General features: G+C 42.9%; 2 protein-coding genes across 3 annotated transcripts in view; one reads left to right on the top strand and one right to left on the bottom strand.

Annotated features, from left to right (window-relative positions):
- The window catches only part of LOC115381313 (protein NLRC3-like), a 34,857-nt gene extending 24,102 nt beyond the window's left edge, over positions 1–10,755 (bottom strand). The window contains exon 1 of the mRNA XM_030082591.1: positions 10,063–10,755. Coding sequence (XP_029938451.1) covers positions 10,063–10,755 — 693 coding nt within the window. The remainder of the gene's footprint in view (positions 1–10,062) is intronic.
- LOC115382236 (stonustoxin subunit alpha-like) overlaps positions 1–20,245 on the top strand; it is an 829,400-nt gene that overhangs the window by 278,602 nt on the left and 530,553 nt on the right. The gene's annotated exons all lie outside the window — the stretch shown is intronic.

The following is a 20,245-nucleotide window of genomic DNA, read 5'->3' as shown; positions in this document are numbered from 1 at the left end:
AATCAGAGTTATTTACGCCCCCGGGGTTACTTTTGCCCCCGACTGACCAGTGATCTCTCGTGAATTACATTCCTTCTCCGCCGTTAGCGCCACCGGCGTGCTAACTAGCTTAGCGTGCTAACTAGCTTAGCGTGCTAACTAGCTTAGCGTGCTAACTAGCTTGGTCCGCCAGGACCGCTATAGCGTCCTCCCCTCTGTCTTCTTTTCTTTCCTGCTCAGTGTGCCGTATGTTGAGTCAGAACCCTGCCTCCCTTGACGATAGGGGTATTTGCGTAAAGTGCAGTGTATTGACAGCGCTGGAGGCCAGGGTAACCGAGTTAGAGGAGCGGCTGCGCAGATGTGAGGGGCAGGGCAGCGCTAGCTACAGCGAGGTAGTGGCAGGGCTTGCAGCCCGCTCCTGCAGTGAGAGGAGTGTTAGCAAGCCGAGCCCCGCAGCATGTCCCGAGCAGCCGGGGCAAGACCAGGACCGGTTTGTGACAGTCCGGAGGAAGGCTAGTGCTAAGCACCGCCACGTAGCACTCCAAGAACCGTCTTGGATGTCTGCAATAGGTTCTCTCCCCTCAGCGACGACACACCGGCCGAACTGGACACACTGGTGATTGGCAGCTCTATAGTTAGAGACGTGAAGCTGCCAGCGGTGAAGGTTAGGTGTTACCCAGGGGCCAGAGTGGGTGACATCGAGGGGAACCTTAGGCTTTTAAAAAAGGAAGGTAGGAGATTCCGTCGAGTCGTGATTCATGCAGGTGGTAATGATGCCCGGCGGAGACAATCAGAGGTGCTCAAATTACAAGTAGCCTCGGTGTGTGAATTGGCTAAGTCGATGTCTGATGCTGTAATATTCTCTGGTCCCCTGCCCAATTTGGTAAATGATGAAATGTATAGCCGACTTTCATCATTCAATCGCTGGTTGTCTAGATGGAGTGAGGAAAACGGAGTTATTTTTCTAAACAACTGGTGCACCTTCTGGGGAAAGCCTGGGCTCATCCGCAGGGATGGCATCCACCCAACTTTAGATGGTGCAGCCCTTTTAGCTCACAATATGGCTGATCGGCTTAGTACCCTAAATTGGCAATCCAGCTATGAGGCCCGGGCGCAGAGCAGTCGTGTAGAACGCTCCTCTGTTGATCTTGTTGATCCCGTCACTAATCCTGCTCCCGGATTTTTACAAGTCAAGCATGGAGGTTTACCTAGGCTAACAGAGACTGTGTCTATCCATAGTGCTCAAAGCATTAAAAAAAAGTCAATGGGTAAAAAGCTTAACATCTGTACGAGACAGAATAACTTTTCCAGTAGGAAATACATAAAATATGGTCTACTAAACATTAGAGCAATCTCCACTAAATCTCTGTTAGTTAATGACCTTATCTGTGACAATAACATTGATCTCCTTGCTCTAACAAAAACTTGGCTTCAGCAAGATGACTATGTGAGGCTCAATGAATGTACCCCTCCAACCTATGTTAATTTCCAAACAGCTAGATCAACAGGTCGAGGTGGAGGTGTGGCAGTGATATCCCACTCCAGTCTTCTTCTTAAACCCAAAACTAATGTTAAATTCAACTCTTTTGAAAGCTTAATACTAACGCTTACTTGTCCAAATTGGAAGAATCAAAAGGCTGTGCTATTAATTATTGTGTATCGACCTCCTGGTCCTTACTCTGACTTTTTAACTGAGTTCTCAGAGTTTTTAAGCAATATAGTATTAACTCATAACAAGATCCTTATAATAGGTGACTTTAATATCCATGTGGATGATTCTGGTGACAGTTTGAGTAATGTGTTTATTGCAGTATTAGATAGTATCGGTTTCACTCAAAATGTTGATGAATCCACTCATAGTCACAAGCACACCCTGGATCTAGTCTTAAAGCTAGGGTTGGCGATTTGAATGAGATCCATTTTTTTAAATACTGGTTAAAATGATGTTTATGACCCGATGGGAAGCAGTTCATAGCGTGTTCTTAAAGTACTTTGGAAAATATCCGCTATCTACAGCAGGAGTAAAACGGGAAAAACAACCAATCGTCTTGACGGGACACCTTTTTTTAAACCAATCAAATCCCTTCGCCGTTCGACCTGCCCCCTGTGCGTACATGTCAGTGGCATGCACTGACGCTGGTTCAGTGCACGTACAAGGACAGAGCGTCATTGCATAATGGCGGAGAAGAATGTTTGGGGGTTTACTTACCGGTGAGTGCGCCATAACTTGGCGTAGTGCAAATAAGGAAAAATGAAAAAACGAAGCGTTGAGGACAGGTTACGCCAGGAACGCACTGGACGCAGAAGCGCCGCGCGCACTGCGCGCGCTGTGAACGTCTCCACGTCTCCGCTCCCAACGGAGCTCCTCCAATGGGGTTGGAGCTGGGCGGAGCCTTGGGGAGATGCTACATTCGTGCTCCATGCTAGTTTTCCAAGATCGCCAACCCTAGCTTTAACATATGGGATAGAGGTTAGTGACCTAAATGTTCTCCCTCAGAACCCCATACTCTCAGACCATTTTTTAATTACTTTTCAGGTTTTGATTGAAGACCACTCTGCTCAAAAAGATAAAATTCAGTTGATACGGACATTATCTGAAAAATCTGTGGCTCGGTGCAAAGAATTGATCCAACCTGCATTTGCTGCATTACCTTGTGAACTCACAGAAATGAGCTTACTGACCAGTGGTGATAATAGTGATCAGTTTGTTGACAGTGCTATGCACTCACTAAAACCTGCCCTTGACGTAGTGGCTCCGTTGCAACTGAAAACCAATCGACCCAGGTGCATTGCTCCATGGTTTAATTCTGAAACCCGTGTTCTCAAACAAAAAACTCGGCAATTAGAAAGACTGTGGCGTAAATCTAAATCGGAACAATCTCTCAGGGCTTGGAAATGTAGCTTGCTAAGCTATAAACAAACTCTTTTAAAGCCAAGACATTATATTACTCTTGTTTAATAGAAATAAACAAAAATAACCCTCGGTTTCTATTCAACACTGTAGCCAGACTGACAAACAGTCATACTGTAGTGGAACCAGTAATCCCAGAATCTTTAAACTGCCACGACTTTCTTAAATTCTTTAATGATAAAATCATAACCATCACAGGTAAAATCAGTGAAGCGCTTTCCTCAGATCAAGCTCAGGGAATCCAGCCACTGCCGCCACCTGAAATACCTGAAATACTAGATAGTTTCTCATCAGTAAATGGGGCTGAGATTACTTCGATTGTAATGTCTTCTAAAACTTCGACCTGTCCCCTAGATCCAATTCCAACTAAGCTTTTCAAAGATATTCTTCCAGTTATCTTAAATACGATCATAACTATAGTAAATACGTCTTTAGAAATTGGCTATGTGCCACAGTCATTTAAATTCGCAGTAATCAAACCACTGCTGAAAAAACCTAATCTTGATCCTGATATTCTAGCTAACTACAGGCCGATATCAAATCTGCCTTTTATTTCAAAAGTCCTGGAAAAAGTCGTGGTTAAACAGCTTTGCCGCCACCTACAGAACAATAGTTGACTTGAGAAATTTCAGTCAGGATATAGAGCTTATCACAGCACTGAGACTGCGTTAGTGAAAGTCACTAATGACTTGCTATTGGCGGCTGACGCAGGTCTAGTCTCAATCCTGGTTCTCCTAGACCTCAGTGCAGCTTTTGATACAATCGACCACAATATTCTCCTGCAGAGGTTAGAATGTGAGGTCGGCATCAGAGGAAAAGCCCTCTGCTGGTTCAAATCCTATTTATCTAATAGGTACCAATTTGTTCACGTTAACCAACAGTCCTCACCGTGCTCCCAGGTCAGTTATGGGGTTCCTCAAGGGTCCGTGCTCGGGCTAATTTTATTTCTGTTATATATGCTTCCTTTAGGGAATAGAATTAGAAGCCACGATATCAATTTTCATTGCTATGCAGATGACACACAACTGTATTTATCTATGAAACCTGATCAAACTAATCAAATAGACAGACTCAGTGACTGTATTAGAGAAATTAAAACCTGGATGACTACGAACTATCTCCGTCTGAATCCTGGCAAAACAGAGGTCATTATACTAGGCCCCCATAAACTGAGAGAGTGTCTATCTGAACAGATTATCACCTTAGATAACGTCAGTGTATCCTCCTCCTCTACTGTGAGGAACCTCGGGGTCTTATTTGATCAGGATATCTCCTTTAAAGCACACATCAACCTGGCTTGTAAAACAGCGTATTTCCACTTGCGCAACATAGCTAAAATAAGAAACATTCTACCTAGAAGCGATGCAGAAAAACTCATCCATGCATTTGTTTCCACTAGACTGGACTACTGCAACTCCCTTCTTGCAGCCTGCCCAAAAAGTGTATTAAAAAACTTTCAGTTAGTTCAAAATGCGGCCGCCAGATTATTAACCGGAACTAGAAGACGTGAACACATTACTCCCGTTCTAAAATCTCTTCACTGGCTTCCTGTCGAGTTTAGAGTTAGATTTAAAATCCTTCTCCTGACTTACAAAATCCTAAATGGGATGGCTCCGACCTATCTCCAAGATGCTTTAACGCCTTATCAACCAATCAGAGCACTTCGCTCTCAAAATTCAAGGTTACTGGTGACTCCCAGAGTCTCTAAATGGACACTAGGTGGAAGAGCCTTTTGCTATCAGGCACCGTTTTTATGGAACCAGCTTCCAAGTGGTGTCAAAGAGGCAGACACAGTCTCCACATTTAAGGTTAGGCTCAAGACGTTTCTCTTCAATGCAGCCTATGATCAGGTCAGCTAGGGATTCTAAACTAAACTAAACTAAACTAAACTAAACTAAACTAAACTATCTAAACTATACTAACTAAATACTAGTTTAAATACTAAACTATCCACAAAGCTGCCAGAGGTGCTCGAATGCTGTGGGAAGTACGGTGCACTGAGCCCTATCCTCTAATGTCTGAATGTTATTCCCTTTAGTCCGTTCATTGCTTTTCACCTGTTGTCCCCCCCTTCGAGGGGGAGTCTTCTCCAGTTTCAGTTGCTGACTCCATTATTACAAGGGCCTACGAACAAGCTCCGGCCGGACTGAGAGGACACTCCTGTCGGTCCTGCCCGCGGACTGGCTTCGGTTCTACTTCTGGGATCCGTGGTTCTTGTGCTGGACCGTCCAACGGACTGTCCTCAACATAGTCCTAAGCTTTACTTCTTATTGTCTCATGCTAGCTGTTGCCAAAGCTGTCCGTCCCTGGGAGAGGGATCCCTCCATACTGTGGTTCTCCCCAAGATTTCTTCCTTTCCCACTGGGTTTTTGGAGTTTTTTCTTGCCGGATGTGAGGGTCGAAGGCGGTGGTTGCTTCGTTTTGTCTCGTTACTGTAAATTTGACATATTAACATTATGCTTATTCACTGTTTTTATTTTTACCAACCAATGTAACATCTTGAAGCCCTCTGAGGCAACTGTTGTTGTGATACTGGGCTATACAAAAATAAATTGATTGATTGATTGACTGATTGATTGATCTCGGTGAAAACAGTGAGAACATAGCCAGACGATGCTGTCTCTATGCTCCAGGACTGTTTTCACCACACAGACTGGAATGTATTTAAAGGGCAGGGCACCGACAATCGTGTTGCACTGGACAGTTACACCTCCACTGTTCTGGATTACATCTGCTTCTGTGTGGATAATGTTACACGTTGGAGACAGTTACGTGTGTTCCCTAATACACCACCATGGGTGACACATGACGTGAAACAACTTATTCAAGCTGGGGATGTTGCATTCCACTCTGGGGACCAGGAGGTATACACGGCTGCCAGGGCTGATCTTAGGAGAGGCATTAATACAGCCAAACATCACCACCGGAGGCATATTGAGGCCAGGTTCAAAAACACCACTAACCCGAGGCAGGTCTGGGAGGGCATCAGGGCCATTACGGACTAAAAGAGGAAACCACCACCTTCAGTTGACAGTCCTCCTTTGACTGAGGACCTAAACCTCTTCTATGCCCGTTTTGACAGGGAAAACTCCAATCCTGTCCCGCCCCTCCTCACCTTGACCGACCTCGCTCCAGTCCTGAGCACACATGAGGTGAGATGTGTCTTCCTTCGTATCAACACCAGGAAGGCGGCCGATCCAGATGGAGTACTGGACCGAGTGCTGAAAGACTGTGCTGCTGAGATGGCCGACATCTTCACCTCCATCTTCAACATCTCACTGTCCTGCTCATTGGTCCCCGCCTGTTTCAAGTCCTCTAAAATCATTCCTCTCCCAAAACAGTCCAACGTCACCTGTCTGAATGACTACAGACCCGTGGCTCTCACCTCCATCCCTGCCAAATGCCTGGAGAGACTGGTCATCAAACGCATTAAAGCCTCTTTGCCGCCATCGCTGGACCCACACCAATTCGCATATAAAGAGTTTAGTTTAGTTTAGTTTAGTTTATTAAGATCCCCATTAGCCACTGAAATCTCAGTAGCTATTCTTCCTGGGGTCTTTCCAAATTCATTACATAAATTTTATTATAATATAGGCACACACACACGCACACACACACACACACACACACACACTGAATATGAAAGCCCAATGTCAATCCTGATCCCATTATTTTCAACTCTGGATACACAATATAAAACATAAAACGTCAAATACAAAATATAATACAGCTCATTTTAAATATGTAATGTTAATACATACATGTAGCGCTAAGTAAAATACATACAATAACAAAATTCATCAAATCATTGTGTAAATAGGAAAAGTTTCAATTTTTTCTGAAATAATATTTTGCTTGTTTCCGACAATAAGAAAAGAGGTAATGCATTCCATGCAACCATGGCCCGATAAACAACAGTGCGCTGCATTTGACTGCTTCTACACACAGGGAGCAAGCCTCTCACATTACTGCTTTGACGAGTTGCATAATTATGAACATTAGAAAAGAATGAAAATTTACCATAAATAATTTCTGGTGTTTTGGTTATAATAAGATTTCTAATTAGTGTCAACAAATGATATTTCAGCCGACTCTTTACCATCAACCAGGCAAGCTCACTGTGTATTAATGTTACACTGGTTCTGTAAGGGCAACTCAACACAATGCGTGCTGCTTTATTCTGGGCAACTTGTAACCTGTGCAAATTATTTTCACTAGTGTTTGACCACACAACAGATGCATAATCCATTTGAGAAAGTACTAATGACTGAACTAGTTGTTTGGCCAAATGTTGTGGAATCCATTTTCTACAGTGTCTAATCATGCCCATACTTCTACCCATTTTCTGCAACATGTAATTTATATGACTGGTCCATGTTAATTTGGAATCTACAATTACACCCAATAACTTCATTTCTTCTATCTGTTCAATTTCAGTTTCTTCTAATTTTAAGTGTAATTTGTCTTCAACTGTTTTCAACATGTATTGTGATCCAATTAACATACATTTAGTCTTCTCTGCATTGATTACTAACTTATTATTTCGAATCCAGCATGCTACTGTTGCCAACTCCTCATTTAAGATGTTGCTGAGTTGTTGTCCAGTAGGTGCAGACGCATATAGTGTTGTGTCATCAGCATATATGGCCATGGTTGCATGTTTTAATACAAGTGGAAAATCATTTGTAAAAATAGAAAATAAAAGGGGTCCCAAACAACTGCCCTGGGGCACTCCACAACTCATTCCCTCAGTCACAGAATAACTACCATTAAAGAAAACGCTGTACATACGATTATTTAAATAGCTTCCCATCCATTTTAAAGCTGATGATTCAAATCCATAACAGCACAATTTATTCAATAATATATTATGATCTAACACATCAAAGGCTGCGCTTAGATCTAAAAATACACTTCCTATAAGATTTTTGTTATCCATTTCATTTAACCAATCATCAGTAATTTGAGTGAGTGCAGTTGAAGTGGAATGACCCTTTTTATATGCATGCTGATAGATTGTATTTAACCCATTCATTGAAAAGTATGTTTGTATTTGATCATATGCCACCTTTTCCATGATTTTGCTTAACACAGGCAATAAGCTAATCGGTCTGCTGTTTTTACCTGACAACGGTTCTTTACTATTTTTAATCAGAGGAATTGTTTTAGCAGTTTTCCATTGTGTGGGAAAACAACATTTAGTCAGACATAAATTAATAATGTGAGCAGCTGGCAGGTCAATAACCTCAGCCACCATTTTCAAAAGTTTGCTTTCAAGATTATCAATGCCAGCCGGTTTATCCTTACCTGTTTTGATTAATTCTTTAATATAATTTTGTGTTACTTGATTAAACTTGAATTTACATTCCTTCTCTTTCATAATATACTTACTTATTAATTCATAGGAAATGTTATGCCTTTGTCCTGTCTCCATGCAATTTCTTAATTTCTCAATTTTATTTTTAAAAAACTGGCTCAAATGATTTGCAATTTCCTTTGGTTTTGTTAGGTAAACCCCGTTTGATTCTAAATATTTAGATGTTAATTTTCTCCTTCCTAATATTTCATTCAATGTTCCCCAAATTTTTGCAGGATCACATTTTGCGTGTTCAATCTTCTTATGATAATATAAGCATTTTTCTTTTTATTCAATTTGGTCACATAATTTCTTAGTTTACGGTAATTGTTCCACTGTTCAACATTATCAGTCTTAAGTGCTTCCTTTTTGGTGTTGTCTCTCTGTGTCATGTACTCCTTAAGCTCTGGATCTAACCATGGGGCGGAAATATTCCTCACAGCTTGCTTCCTTATCGGAGCATGTTTGTCCATGACTTGTGACATCATTTTATTAAAAACCTCCACTGCTCTACTTAGGTCCTGTTCTTGTGTCACCACTGACCAGTTAATGCTACATACATCGGAAACAAAGCTATTCTCATTGAAATGTTTGAAAGATCTTTTACTAATAAATTTTTGACTAGGTTTAGGTATCTTTGTTGTTCTTACCGTCGCAATTAAATTATGGTCACTGAAGCCAACGGGAATAGAAATAGCCTCAGTACATAATTCTGGAACATTTGTGAAAATTAAATCAATTAAAGTAGCTGAGTGCGTACCATCAGCTCTCACATTTATCCTTGTGTATTTTCTGACAATTTGTGATAAATTACAAGTTTTAATAAAGGAAGATAATTTCTCTTTTAAAGTACAACTTTTTGTTTTGAAATCAATATTTAAATCTCCTAAAAAATAAATTTCATTTTCACTATCACATACGTTGTCTAACATTTCACATATTTGGTCAAGATACCCTGCTGTAGCATTTGGTGGTCTGTAACAGCACCCAAGTAGTACAGGTTTTAAATGAGGCAACTGTAACTGAAGCCACAACACCTCTACCCCTTGAACACTGAGATCATTTCTGATTTTTACCGGAATGTGACTTTGAACATAGCATGCCACACCTCCACCATATAAATTTCTATCTGATCTAAACAAATCATATCCCTCTATATTCAAAGCACAGTTATTAATACTTGAGTCCAAGTGGGTTTCAGACAAAGCTAATACATGCAAATTATAATCCTGTGTTATATTTAAAACATCATTCACCTTGTTTCGTAAACTGCACACATTTAAATGAGCTATTTTAAATCCTTTTTTACCGAACATCCAATTTATGCATGGTTCTTTTAATGTTACATTGAGCTTTCATAACATATAAACAGTGATCAGCACACACACATTCAATCACACACACTCCCATACACTTTTCCAACATGTAATGAAATAATAAACTTAGCAACGCCTTCTCTGAATATCTATTATTTTACAAAAACATCTTGGCTTCTATAACTAAAGTTGATTGCTCTTCAAAGTCTTTTCACTGAAATGTCCCGTTAACTAAACTATAATGCAATCCATAACAGAAATAAACCTTATGCCTCCTGCGTTCCCTATAATAGACTTGTATGCCAATTAATCCATTTTGTCCCGTGTGTCCTCCTCCCCTTTTGTCTCTGGAACTTGTAATACTATTATCCAGTGTTTTTTAAGCCTGGCTCGATAACAGTCTTCACATAAGTGTCCGCTGCGCTGTGTTCTGTGAACTTTTTAGTCTCACCTCTGAAAGTTATGATCAGCGTGGCTGGATGGAGGATTCCATGTCTTACACCAGCATCCCGCAGTTTGGCCCTGATCTCCTTGAAGCCGGCCCGTTTCTTTGCCATCTCTGAGGTCAGGTCCGGGAAAATCCTTAAATTCATTCCGCGAATTTGTAGCATCCCGTCCTTTTTCGCGATTTTCAGGATCTCCTCTCTGGCAGCTCGGTTCTGGAGGCGCACAATCATCGCTCTCTCTTTGGCTTTCCCCGCAGGCCCGACCCGGTGCGCAACTTCCACCTCAGGCGCCGATTGTAATTTCTCCTCGAACGCTTCTTTAAACAACTTGGACATGTAGGTGGTCGGGTTACCCTTTTCAATGTCCGTTGTTAAGCCAAATACGCGCACATTCTGTTTTCGACTGTGCATTTCCAGCCGCTCCACTTTATCCTTCAGCTCCAGATTGGTTTTTCGCATCTCCTCGCACGCCGTCTCCAAGTGCGCAACGCGCTCCTCCACACTCGATAAAGCTTCATCCACTTCATCAATCCTCTTTACGCACCCAGAGATGTCCTCTTTGATTGTTTTAAGTTGGGATACCACCACACTTATTTCTTCTCTTATGATAGTACGTATCAGGTCAGCCAGATCAGAGTTGCTCTGCGCACTTGTTGCTGCTGCGTCATGCGTTCCAGCATGGTGAGTCTCGCTTTCTGCCTCGTCCTCGCCAGGTTTAACATACACTTTTGGCTTTTTCGGCGGCATTATGTTGCATGATGTGTCTTCCTTCAATGTGACGATTTTGAAGGCACTAGGCACAGAATGAAAAGCCTCAATTTTACCAATTATCAGAGCTTGGCGTCTTAGCTGTGCTGTGCTGTCAGCCGCCGCGCATGCTCACGCGCATGCTCACGTGACTCTCCGGTCACCGAGAGAACCGGTCAACAGAGGACACCATTGCCACGGTGCTGCACGCACTTCTGGAGCACCTCGAGCATAAAAACACCTATGCACGGCTCCTCTTTTTAGACTACAGTTCTGCTTTTAATACCATCCAGCCATACAAACTTAGGTCTAAACTCCTCCAACTGGAACTAAATACCACTCTGTGCAATTGGATTGTGGGTTTTCTAATAAACCGCACACAGAGGGTCAGAATGGGTAAAAACACTTCCTCCACCCTTGTCATTAACACCGGAGCCCCTCAAGGGTGTGTTCTGAGCCCTCTGCTCTACACCCTATACACCCATGGCTGCTCTGCCACCTCAGTGACCAATCTCATCGCCAAGTTTGCCATTGACACCACAGTGCTCGGACTTATTTCCAACAACGATGAGACTAACTACAGGAGAGAGGTGCAATATCTGGAGTCATGGTGTCTGAACAACAACCTGGCTCTAAACATCAAGAAGACCAAGGAAATTGTGGTGGATTTCACCAGGAAAAGAGATATCAACTACCAACCGCTCTTCATAGGCAACGATGTGGTGGAGAGTGGTGAGAAGTTTTAAATTCCTGGGAGTGACGCTGATTGAGGACCTGTGCTGGAGTGATCACGTCGCCACTGCGGTGGGCAAGGCACAACAACGCCTCTATTACCTGAGGAAGCTTCGGAGCACTCGCATCCCCAGACCTTTGAGGTGAACTTTTACAACTGTGCCATCAGCAGTGTACTGACTTATGGGCTCTTGGTGTGGTTTTCCAGCTGCACGAAGACTGATCAACATGTTCTCCAGTGGGTGGTGAATGCTGAGGAGAAAATCATTGGAACTACTCTCCCTGAGATCAGTACCATCTACTCCACCCACTGCTTGAGGAGACTGCGCAACATCATGTGGGACCAGCACCATCCTGCTCACCACCTTTTCCACCTGCTGCCCTCAGGGAGGAGGTTCAGGTCCAAACAGACCAGAACCACAAGACTGGCCAATAGTCTGTATCCACGGGCTGTGAGGCTACTCAACTGCGCCCCCTTCCCCTCTCTGCCCCCCCCCCCCCCCCCCCCCCCCCCCACTCTTATGGACAATAACCATATCCATCGTTTATTTATAAATCCGAACTGGTTGCATAGCTGCAGAATGTCACTATTCACCACTCCCTCTCCCGTGACCTCCGTCCCCAACGGTTATGTCTTTGTTTGCACTGGGTTATTTATGGTATTTATTACTGTGATAGTTTGCACGTTACCAATTCTGTTATATGGATGCTTCAAAAGCAATTTCGTTGTTTTATGACAATGACAAAAAATATTCTGAATCGGAATCTGAACCTGATTCACCCTGCAAGAAAGAAGAATACAGTCATAGTAACAACGCATAACATGGATAGGTGTGTGTGCGTGCGTGTGTGTGTGTGTGTGTGTGTGTGTGTGTGTGTGTGTGTGTGTGTCTGTGTCTGTGTGTGTTTGATCTGCAAGGTGATGAAAGAAACCCTACTGAGACTCTGAGGAAGGAGATCCTCTGGAATCTGAAAGACTGCATTTTGAGCAATCAGTCTTTCTGGAGACTCGTCTTGGTCCATGTTCTGGTCCAAGACCATCAGGGTCTGATGTCGTCTGCTTGCTCATCCTAAAGAAAAAAAAAAAAAAAAGTGAGTGATTTTGAAAAACAAGAACGATCAACAAGTGTGTGTGTGTGTGTGTGTGTGTGTGTGTGTGTGTGTGTGTGTCTGTGTGTGTTTGCACATGCTAATAAAGATAAAGATTCATCATGATAATAATTACTGTTAATATTTAATGTTGTTTAACTCTGACACACCTTCCTAACCAAACCAGCCTCAGTCTGACAAACACACACACACACACACACACACACACACACACACACACACACACACACACACACGCACACACACACTCACACACACACACACACACACACACACAAACACACTGGAAAAGGAGTAATGTCCTCATCAGGACCTCCACAGTGATAGTACAGAGAAACACACACATCTGAAGGCTGTTCCTGATGTGTGTCTCCACTAGAACAACAGGTGTCCATAATGTAGGCTGGACAGACACACAGACACACAGCCAGCAGCCACACAGTCAGATCCAGTCCAACACAGCGTTGTGAAAGCTTTGTTGTAGCTGACAGAGATTCTCACCTGATCAACTCTCTTCACATCTTCTTCAGACACATTTGGAGAGAAGAAGCTGCTCTCCGTCCCTCCTCAGTCCTTCTGTCTGTCTCTGCTTGATGTGAGGACGCCGTCTCACCCTGACACCTCCCAGTCCAAGAGTCCAAGTCCACATAGTTCAGCTCTGACACGCCCTCAGAACTTCACAGTCCATCTGAACTAAGGCCAGGCAACGTGATCTGTATGGCAGCACTTCTCAACAAGTCAATGATTGATGGACTTCCTGCTGGGCCGGCAGTGTCCTCTTCATTTCTCTGAGATGAAGACAAACAACTTGTGTCTTTGGAGAATTGATTGGAATTCTGCTCCAGCTTAAACAAGGAGAAAATCACAGTCAGTGAGCTGTTAGTCTGCAAGCGGCCACCCAAAAATGATGATGTGTTGTTGTGTTGAAGCAGGGTGGAGAGGCTGAGTTCAAGGTTCAAGGTGTGTCAGAGCTGAACAACATTAAAACATTAACAGGAATGGAGAATTTATGATTGCGATGAGTCCTTATCTTTACTCTCTCTCTCTCTCTCTCTCTCTCTCTCTCTCTCTCTCTCTCTCTCTCTCTCTCTCTCTCTCTCTCTCTCATACAGTCACCTTCACACACAGCACCCAGTAAATAACATGAACATGTGGTGTTTTAACAACAAGAACATAACTCAGAGTTGCTTTATTGACAGCAGAGGTTGGGACTTTAGTTGTGTTGATGCACCCAGCCTTGAGGTGCAGCTGTTTCGTTCTGTTGTTGCTCTCTATCAGGGGTTCATTGCTCTGTTCCTGGAGAGTCTCTGTCCTGTGTGTTTTAGCATGCTTCTTGTCTCAACACAACCTGGATTTCAAGATTATGTTAGCATCAGTCCGCAAACACAGCCATTTCATTAGTCTGTCAATGAAGTTTGAAGTGCTGAAGCAGGGAGAGAGCTTCAACATGCTGGACAGGGGCTCTGCAGGAAGAGGTTTGAGACATCTACTCAACAGTGTTTTCTCTCTGTTGTTGGGGTTTACGTTTGGTTGTTCATATTAAATTACTTAAGTATTGATTACCGGGAGTAACTGAGCACTTTAAGTAATTTATTACCTTATTAATGTGAGTAAATTATTAGCCAATTACAAGTCGTTAACAGTGGATCACCAATAACAATCAATTATGGTGTAATACACTGTTTAAAGTGAAGCACAAACAAATTTATTCCAAATTCAATTATTATTAATCCGAATAAAGTGTTATTTATTCCTTGAAAATATCAAATAATCAGTTATTTGTGAATAAGTAGATCACTGAGTGATTTAACCATTAAATCATTAACAAGGTAATCAAAAATACCACACATGACAAATTACTGGAAATAGGTAAATTACTGAAAATGAGCTGAGAGAAGTTGTGAATTATGCATTAAATGAAGCCGTGGTTGTTTAGTCATTCCTTCTCAGTTAATAAAGTCAGTTAATTTGAGCTGGTTATTCAGTCAGATACACAACTGTTAAATTATTGGATAAGTGTGAGATTGAGCTCTGACTGTCAAAACCATCAACATTGTCACAAAATACAGCCCAAAAAAAAAAAAGAAACATTATGAATCGTCCAGTTCAGTCAATAAGCATTTATTAAGAATGTCTTTTCCTAATCAACACATCCAATAACAAATCTGAACAGATTCAAAGCATGCAAACCATCTGTGTGTTTGTGTGTCTGTGGAACAGAGAGAGAGAGCATGGTCTGGCTCCCTTCCTGCCCTCCCACCCCGGAGAGGGTGGAGCACGGGATGGGCGCCTGAGAAAGGGAGGAGGGTGACGGGCGGGCAGGCAAGTGAAATCCGACGATTTCACGCCTGCGCAAGAAAGAGAGACAGAGAGGGGGGTGGGTGAATGCGCTTTCTGCCTCCCCCGGTGCGTCGAGCGGGGCGACAGGCTGGCACGGGCATGGACACGTGCACGGTCACGACGAACGCTTCACACATATTTAACATATGAAGTGAAAAAGGAACAGAAACTCCAACAACCCAACCCACTTTAACCCCCCTGTGGTTGCCAATGTGTCTTGGAAGAATAGCATAGAAACCACAGGCACATTTCGGAGATTACACCTAGTCAGGCACATCTGTCCACTGGTGGTCCACTCAGGGACGAGCTGTGGCACACTGATTTGCATGCCCTGTGGGATGCACACCTGGAGAGCAGAGAGGAGAGCAGAGGGGAAAGAAGAAGGGAAAACACGGACCAGGGGGTCGTAACAGCCGCAAGGTGCCGCAATGCGAGGACCAACCACCTTCGGTGCTCCACTCCAGATTTTTTTTGTAGGGGGGGTGGGTGGGTAGGGGGGTGTCTCCCTTAGCCTTTGTCACTCCCATGATGACCACAAGGTAGTGGTATTTCACCCATTGCTGGGGGTTGCGAAATGCAGACAGGGGAGACAGGAAATGACCCCACAACCCCTCGATTATAAGACTGCTCTCCCCAATAATCCACAGCCACCCCTGTTCATGGTGCTGAAACAGCCAATTGACTGTTGTGGTGGAGATTATCATTAGGTCCCTGTTTATTGATAAATGCAAGGTGTTGTCCATGGTTCCGACATAGCCAATTCTCCACTGTGGTCCAGATTATCAGTTGAGATTGTGATTATTGATAAATCCGAGTCTCTATCCATGGTCCTGAAATAGTCAATTGATCGTTTATTTCCAGATTTACATGAGTTTGCTGCTTGTTGTTATATCCAAGGCGGTGTCCATTAGGCTGAAATAGCCAATTGACTGTTGTGGTGCAGATAATCTGTGGATTGCTGTTTGATTGTAATTCCAAGGCGTTGTCTATGGTCCTGAAATAGCCAATCCACTGCTGTGGTCCTGATTATCAGTTGATCTTTGTTTATTGAGAAATCCAAGGTGTTGCCCATTTTGCTGAAATAGCCAATTGACCGTTGTTGCAGGGTCGGCTGTGGATCAGTGGGGAGAGCAGTCGTCTCACAATCGGGGGTTGTGAGTTCAAGAAACTGAACCCTGAACTGGCTCCAGTGTTGTACGTCGCTTTGGACAAAAGTGTCTGCTAAATGAAATTGTACAATTGTTGTGCAGACAATCAGTGGGTCGCTGTTTAATGATAAATGTAAGGCGCTTTCATTGGTGCTGAAATAGCCAATTGACCGTTGCTGTGCAGATAATCAGTGGGTCGCTGCTTAATGAGAAATCCCCGGTTCTGTCGATGGTGCTAAAATTGCCAATTGACCGTTGTCTTGTAGATAGTCAGTGGGTTTCAGTTTATTGATGAATAAACAGCACTGTCCATGGTTCAAAAACAGCCAATTAATTGTGGTGGTCGAGATTAACATTAGGTTTCTGATTATTGATTTATCCAAATCACTGTCCATGATTCTGAATTCATCAGTCGACCATTGTGGTGTAGATTATCAGTAGGTCACTTTTTAACTGTAAATCCAAGGTGCCTTCCATGGTGCTGAAATAGCCAATTGACCAATGGTGCAGAATAACATTTGGTTGCTGATTATTGAGCAGTAGAGTCGGTCTTTCATGAAAAATTCATGGCACAGTCAATGATGCTAAAGTAGTCAACTGACCGATGTAGTTTTGATTATCTATGTGTCAATGTTTATTGATACATCCAGGGTGCTGTCCACGGTGCTGAAGTAACCAATTGACCGTTGTACTGGAGATTATCAGTAGGGTCGCTCTTTCATGAAAAATATATGGTGCAGTCTATGATGGTAAAATGGTAATTGACTGATGTAGTTCAGATTATCTATGTGTCGATGTTTATTGATAAATCCAGGGTGCTGTCCATGGTGCTGAAATAACCAATTAACCGTTGTGGTGGAGATTATCAGTGGGTCGCTGTTTAAACACATTCCAGCTTCGACTACGGGTTCTTCTTCTCACTCTCTGCCCCCGAAGCCGCATAACAAGTGTTGCTCACCACTATTGACACCTTGTGATATTAAGTGACATAACACTTGATCATCACATCCACTGGTGATGCTCTGTAACTCAGTAAAGCAAGGCAGGGGTCTGAGTCACTGTCAGGAGCTTTCTTCAGCAGCTCTTTGAGAATGTGGACTTCCTTCTCAGCTTTCCCATTTAGCTGTGCATACAAAGGCCTCCATGTCACATGCTTGAAGTCACATTGCAATGCAAAATCCTGCCATTCTCTGCTGCTGGAACATGGCCCAGTGTCACTCAGGATGGTAAATAGATTTCACATGTGTTCGGGAACAGGTTGACGATGTGCTCAGTAACAGTGCCAGTCCCGGGAAGGTTGAGTCGTAGTCAAAGACAACTGCATCATCTTTTTCTTTAAGATGAAATAAATCAGCTCCAACCTTCTGCCATGGGGCTGCTGGCATTTCAGCTCCCACCAGCTTGTTCCCGTGTTTATAGCTTTTTCCACATCTGCTCACAACTTTCTCAATGTGTCTGTTGGTTCCCGGCCAGAATACTGTCTCTCTTGGCCTCCTTCCACACTTCTCCACACTGAGATGACCTTCATGGACTCTGTGCAGTAAATCATCTCTCAGTTTTTTTGTGGGATGACAATTCTGTGCTGCTCCAGCAACATTCCATCAAGCACACTCAGCTCACCTGTAATGCAGTTGAACGGGGGCAGGAACCAACAGGCCGTCCATTGATCATGTTCTCAGTCACACAATGGAGTTCTGTAGCTTTTGCTGTTTCATTTCATTTTGCTCTTTATCAATTCGAGCACATTGACACTGTTGGGGTTTACGATTGTAATTGATAATAAATGACTAAAGTATTGATTACTGGGAGTAATTGATTACTTTAGGTAATGTTGTTATTAATTTGAGTAAATTATTTACCAATTAATAATTGCAGATCATGAACAGCAAATCACCAATAACAATCAATTACAGAGTAATAAACTGTTTGAAGTGAAGCACCAAGTCATTTAACCCAACATCAATTATTATTAATCAGAAAAAACTGTTATTTATTCATTAATAACATCAAATAATCGGCTATTTGTGGATGGAGTAGACCACAGAGTAATTTCGCCATCAAATCATTGATTAACAAGGTGTTGATAATTAATCAATAATGCCACAAATGACCAATTACTGGAAATGGGTAAATTACAGAAAATGAGCTGAGAGAAGTTGTGAATTATGCGTTAAATAAACCTGTGGGTTATTTAATTAATAATTCCGGGGCACCACCTCTTAGAGTACGATCAATTACCAACTTTCAGTCTCAAAATGGAAACTTAATTTAAGCCGGTTGTTGATCTTTGTATAAACAACTGTTGTATAAACAACGGTATCAGAGAAGTGTGAGGTCGAGCACAGACCGTCACAACTCAGTCATGTTCCAATACCAAGCTAAAACATGACTCCTCATCACGTTTTAGCTGGGTATTTCACATTAATGTTTTCACATCAATGCGTCCCCAACAACACTCAGTCTCTGTCATGGATCGGGATGCATAAGCCACCGGCTTCCAGTGCTCACATTCATCTTGTCACTGCACTGCGATTCTCACATCATTATCAGTCATTGGGGGAAGATACAGTACAACATACAGTCAATGGTCTCGTTACTTTAGAGGTGATGGCCAACATGTTCAAAATATTGTCTCTCTGTTGGAAAGCCTCGTGTCTTACACAACAGGCATGTAAAAGACATGATAGCCCCGGGTCTCTGTGTCTGACTTTCCACATGATATTGAGATAGATGCGTATCTTCCATGTTTTGAAGATGCATGGACATTCCAAGTAGAGACAGGGTAATGACTGACTGTAATGATGCAGTCTATCATGTTTCAAGAGATCACTTCTTGTTGGCAGAACCTCACTGCATCTTTAGCAAGTCCAGCTCATTATAACCTACAACAGCGGTTTTCAAAGTGTGAGGCGCGCCTCCCCTGGGGGGCGCCAGAGGGTTTCAGGGGAGGCGCGGAGCAACAGAGAAGAAGAAGAAAAAAAATAAACAAACGTGTAGTCTTCTGCAGCAGCCGCGCACTGCGCGCAGTGTGTCCTGTGAGATTCTTCACCCCTGCCCCCCCGCTTGGGATGGGAGTTCTCATGTCTAAGCAAGAGTCCTCATGTCTCGATTCCAAGGAATTATTTGTCTGTCTCCTTAACGATTCTGCTTATTGGTTCTGCTGTGTGCGTGACGACGTACCATGCTCTCCGCGCATGGACTCACAGTGCTGCTGTGGTCCGCTTGGGCACCGCTACAGAGCCACGGAACGGAAACTTTCAGCAAGGACCCTATTTTTCCTCACTCCAGAGCCTGCTGCTTCAGTCTGAACAGAAACAAGTCGGTGCCAGATGTAAAGCAGATACGTGTTCCTAAATCAGTGATTTCAAAACAAAATCTGTGTTGTGTTTTTGCCTTCACATTGTTTTTTGTAATTCCTCTGGTCGAATATATGAAAACGCGATCTAATAATTATATGCATTAGAACAGGGGTTACTTACTCATACAGGTACAGGTTTACTCATTGTACGAAATTCAAACGACAAGAAATTGCACAAATCAAAGCTCCATGACTGGAGTGCCTGTGTTGCCAGATTGGACGGGTTTCTGCACATTCAAGCTTCTCTTGAACCCGAGGTGGGTTGATGGAATGGCTATATGTTTGTGATGTGTGTTTTTTTAAAATGAAAATCCGGTTTTTACGGTTTTAACATGCATTTTCTACAGAGATGGAGGTTTGGACTGCTTTCTATTGTTGGATGGAATTAACATTATATTTGGGGCAAATTTGGCAACCTCCATCAGCTAACAGCAGACACACACAGACTGTGTGAGTGACAGAGCTGCAGAGCTGGACCAGACAGGCACAGGCATGTAGTTTGTTTTGAGCTTTCCAGCCTGGCATCAGGAAGAAGCTCCAGAGTTTTGCTGTATTTCACACCAAAAGATGAAACTGGGGCAACTGCAGCTTGCAAAGTTTTCATGACATGGGTATTTTTTTCTTCTGTTCAGGATGAAGATATTAAAGAGTTAATGCAAACACCCCATTTGTATTGTTTCATATCTCACTCAATGCGAATTGCTAAGAGAATTGATAAGGAATTGTACCGATAAGCAGTATTGATAAGCCCCCCCCCCCCGCTCAGACGATATGAGTAAGTGGGTAAAGGGGGGCCACCATC

This window comes from Salarias fasciatus, chromosome 23 (assembly GCF_902148845.1).
Source record: "Salarias fasciatus chromosome 23, fSalaFa1.1, whole genome shotgun sequence".
Lineage (NCBI taxonomy): Eukaryota > Metazoa > Chordata > Actinopteri > Blenniiformes > Blenniidae > Salarias > Salarias fasciatus.
The sequence above is the reverse complement of the archived record's forward strand: the minus strand, read 5'-3'. Positions and strand labels throughout refer to the sequence as shown.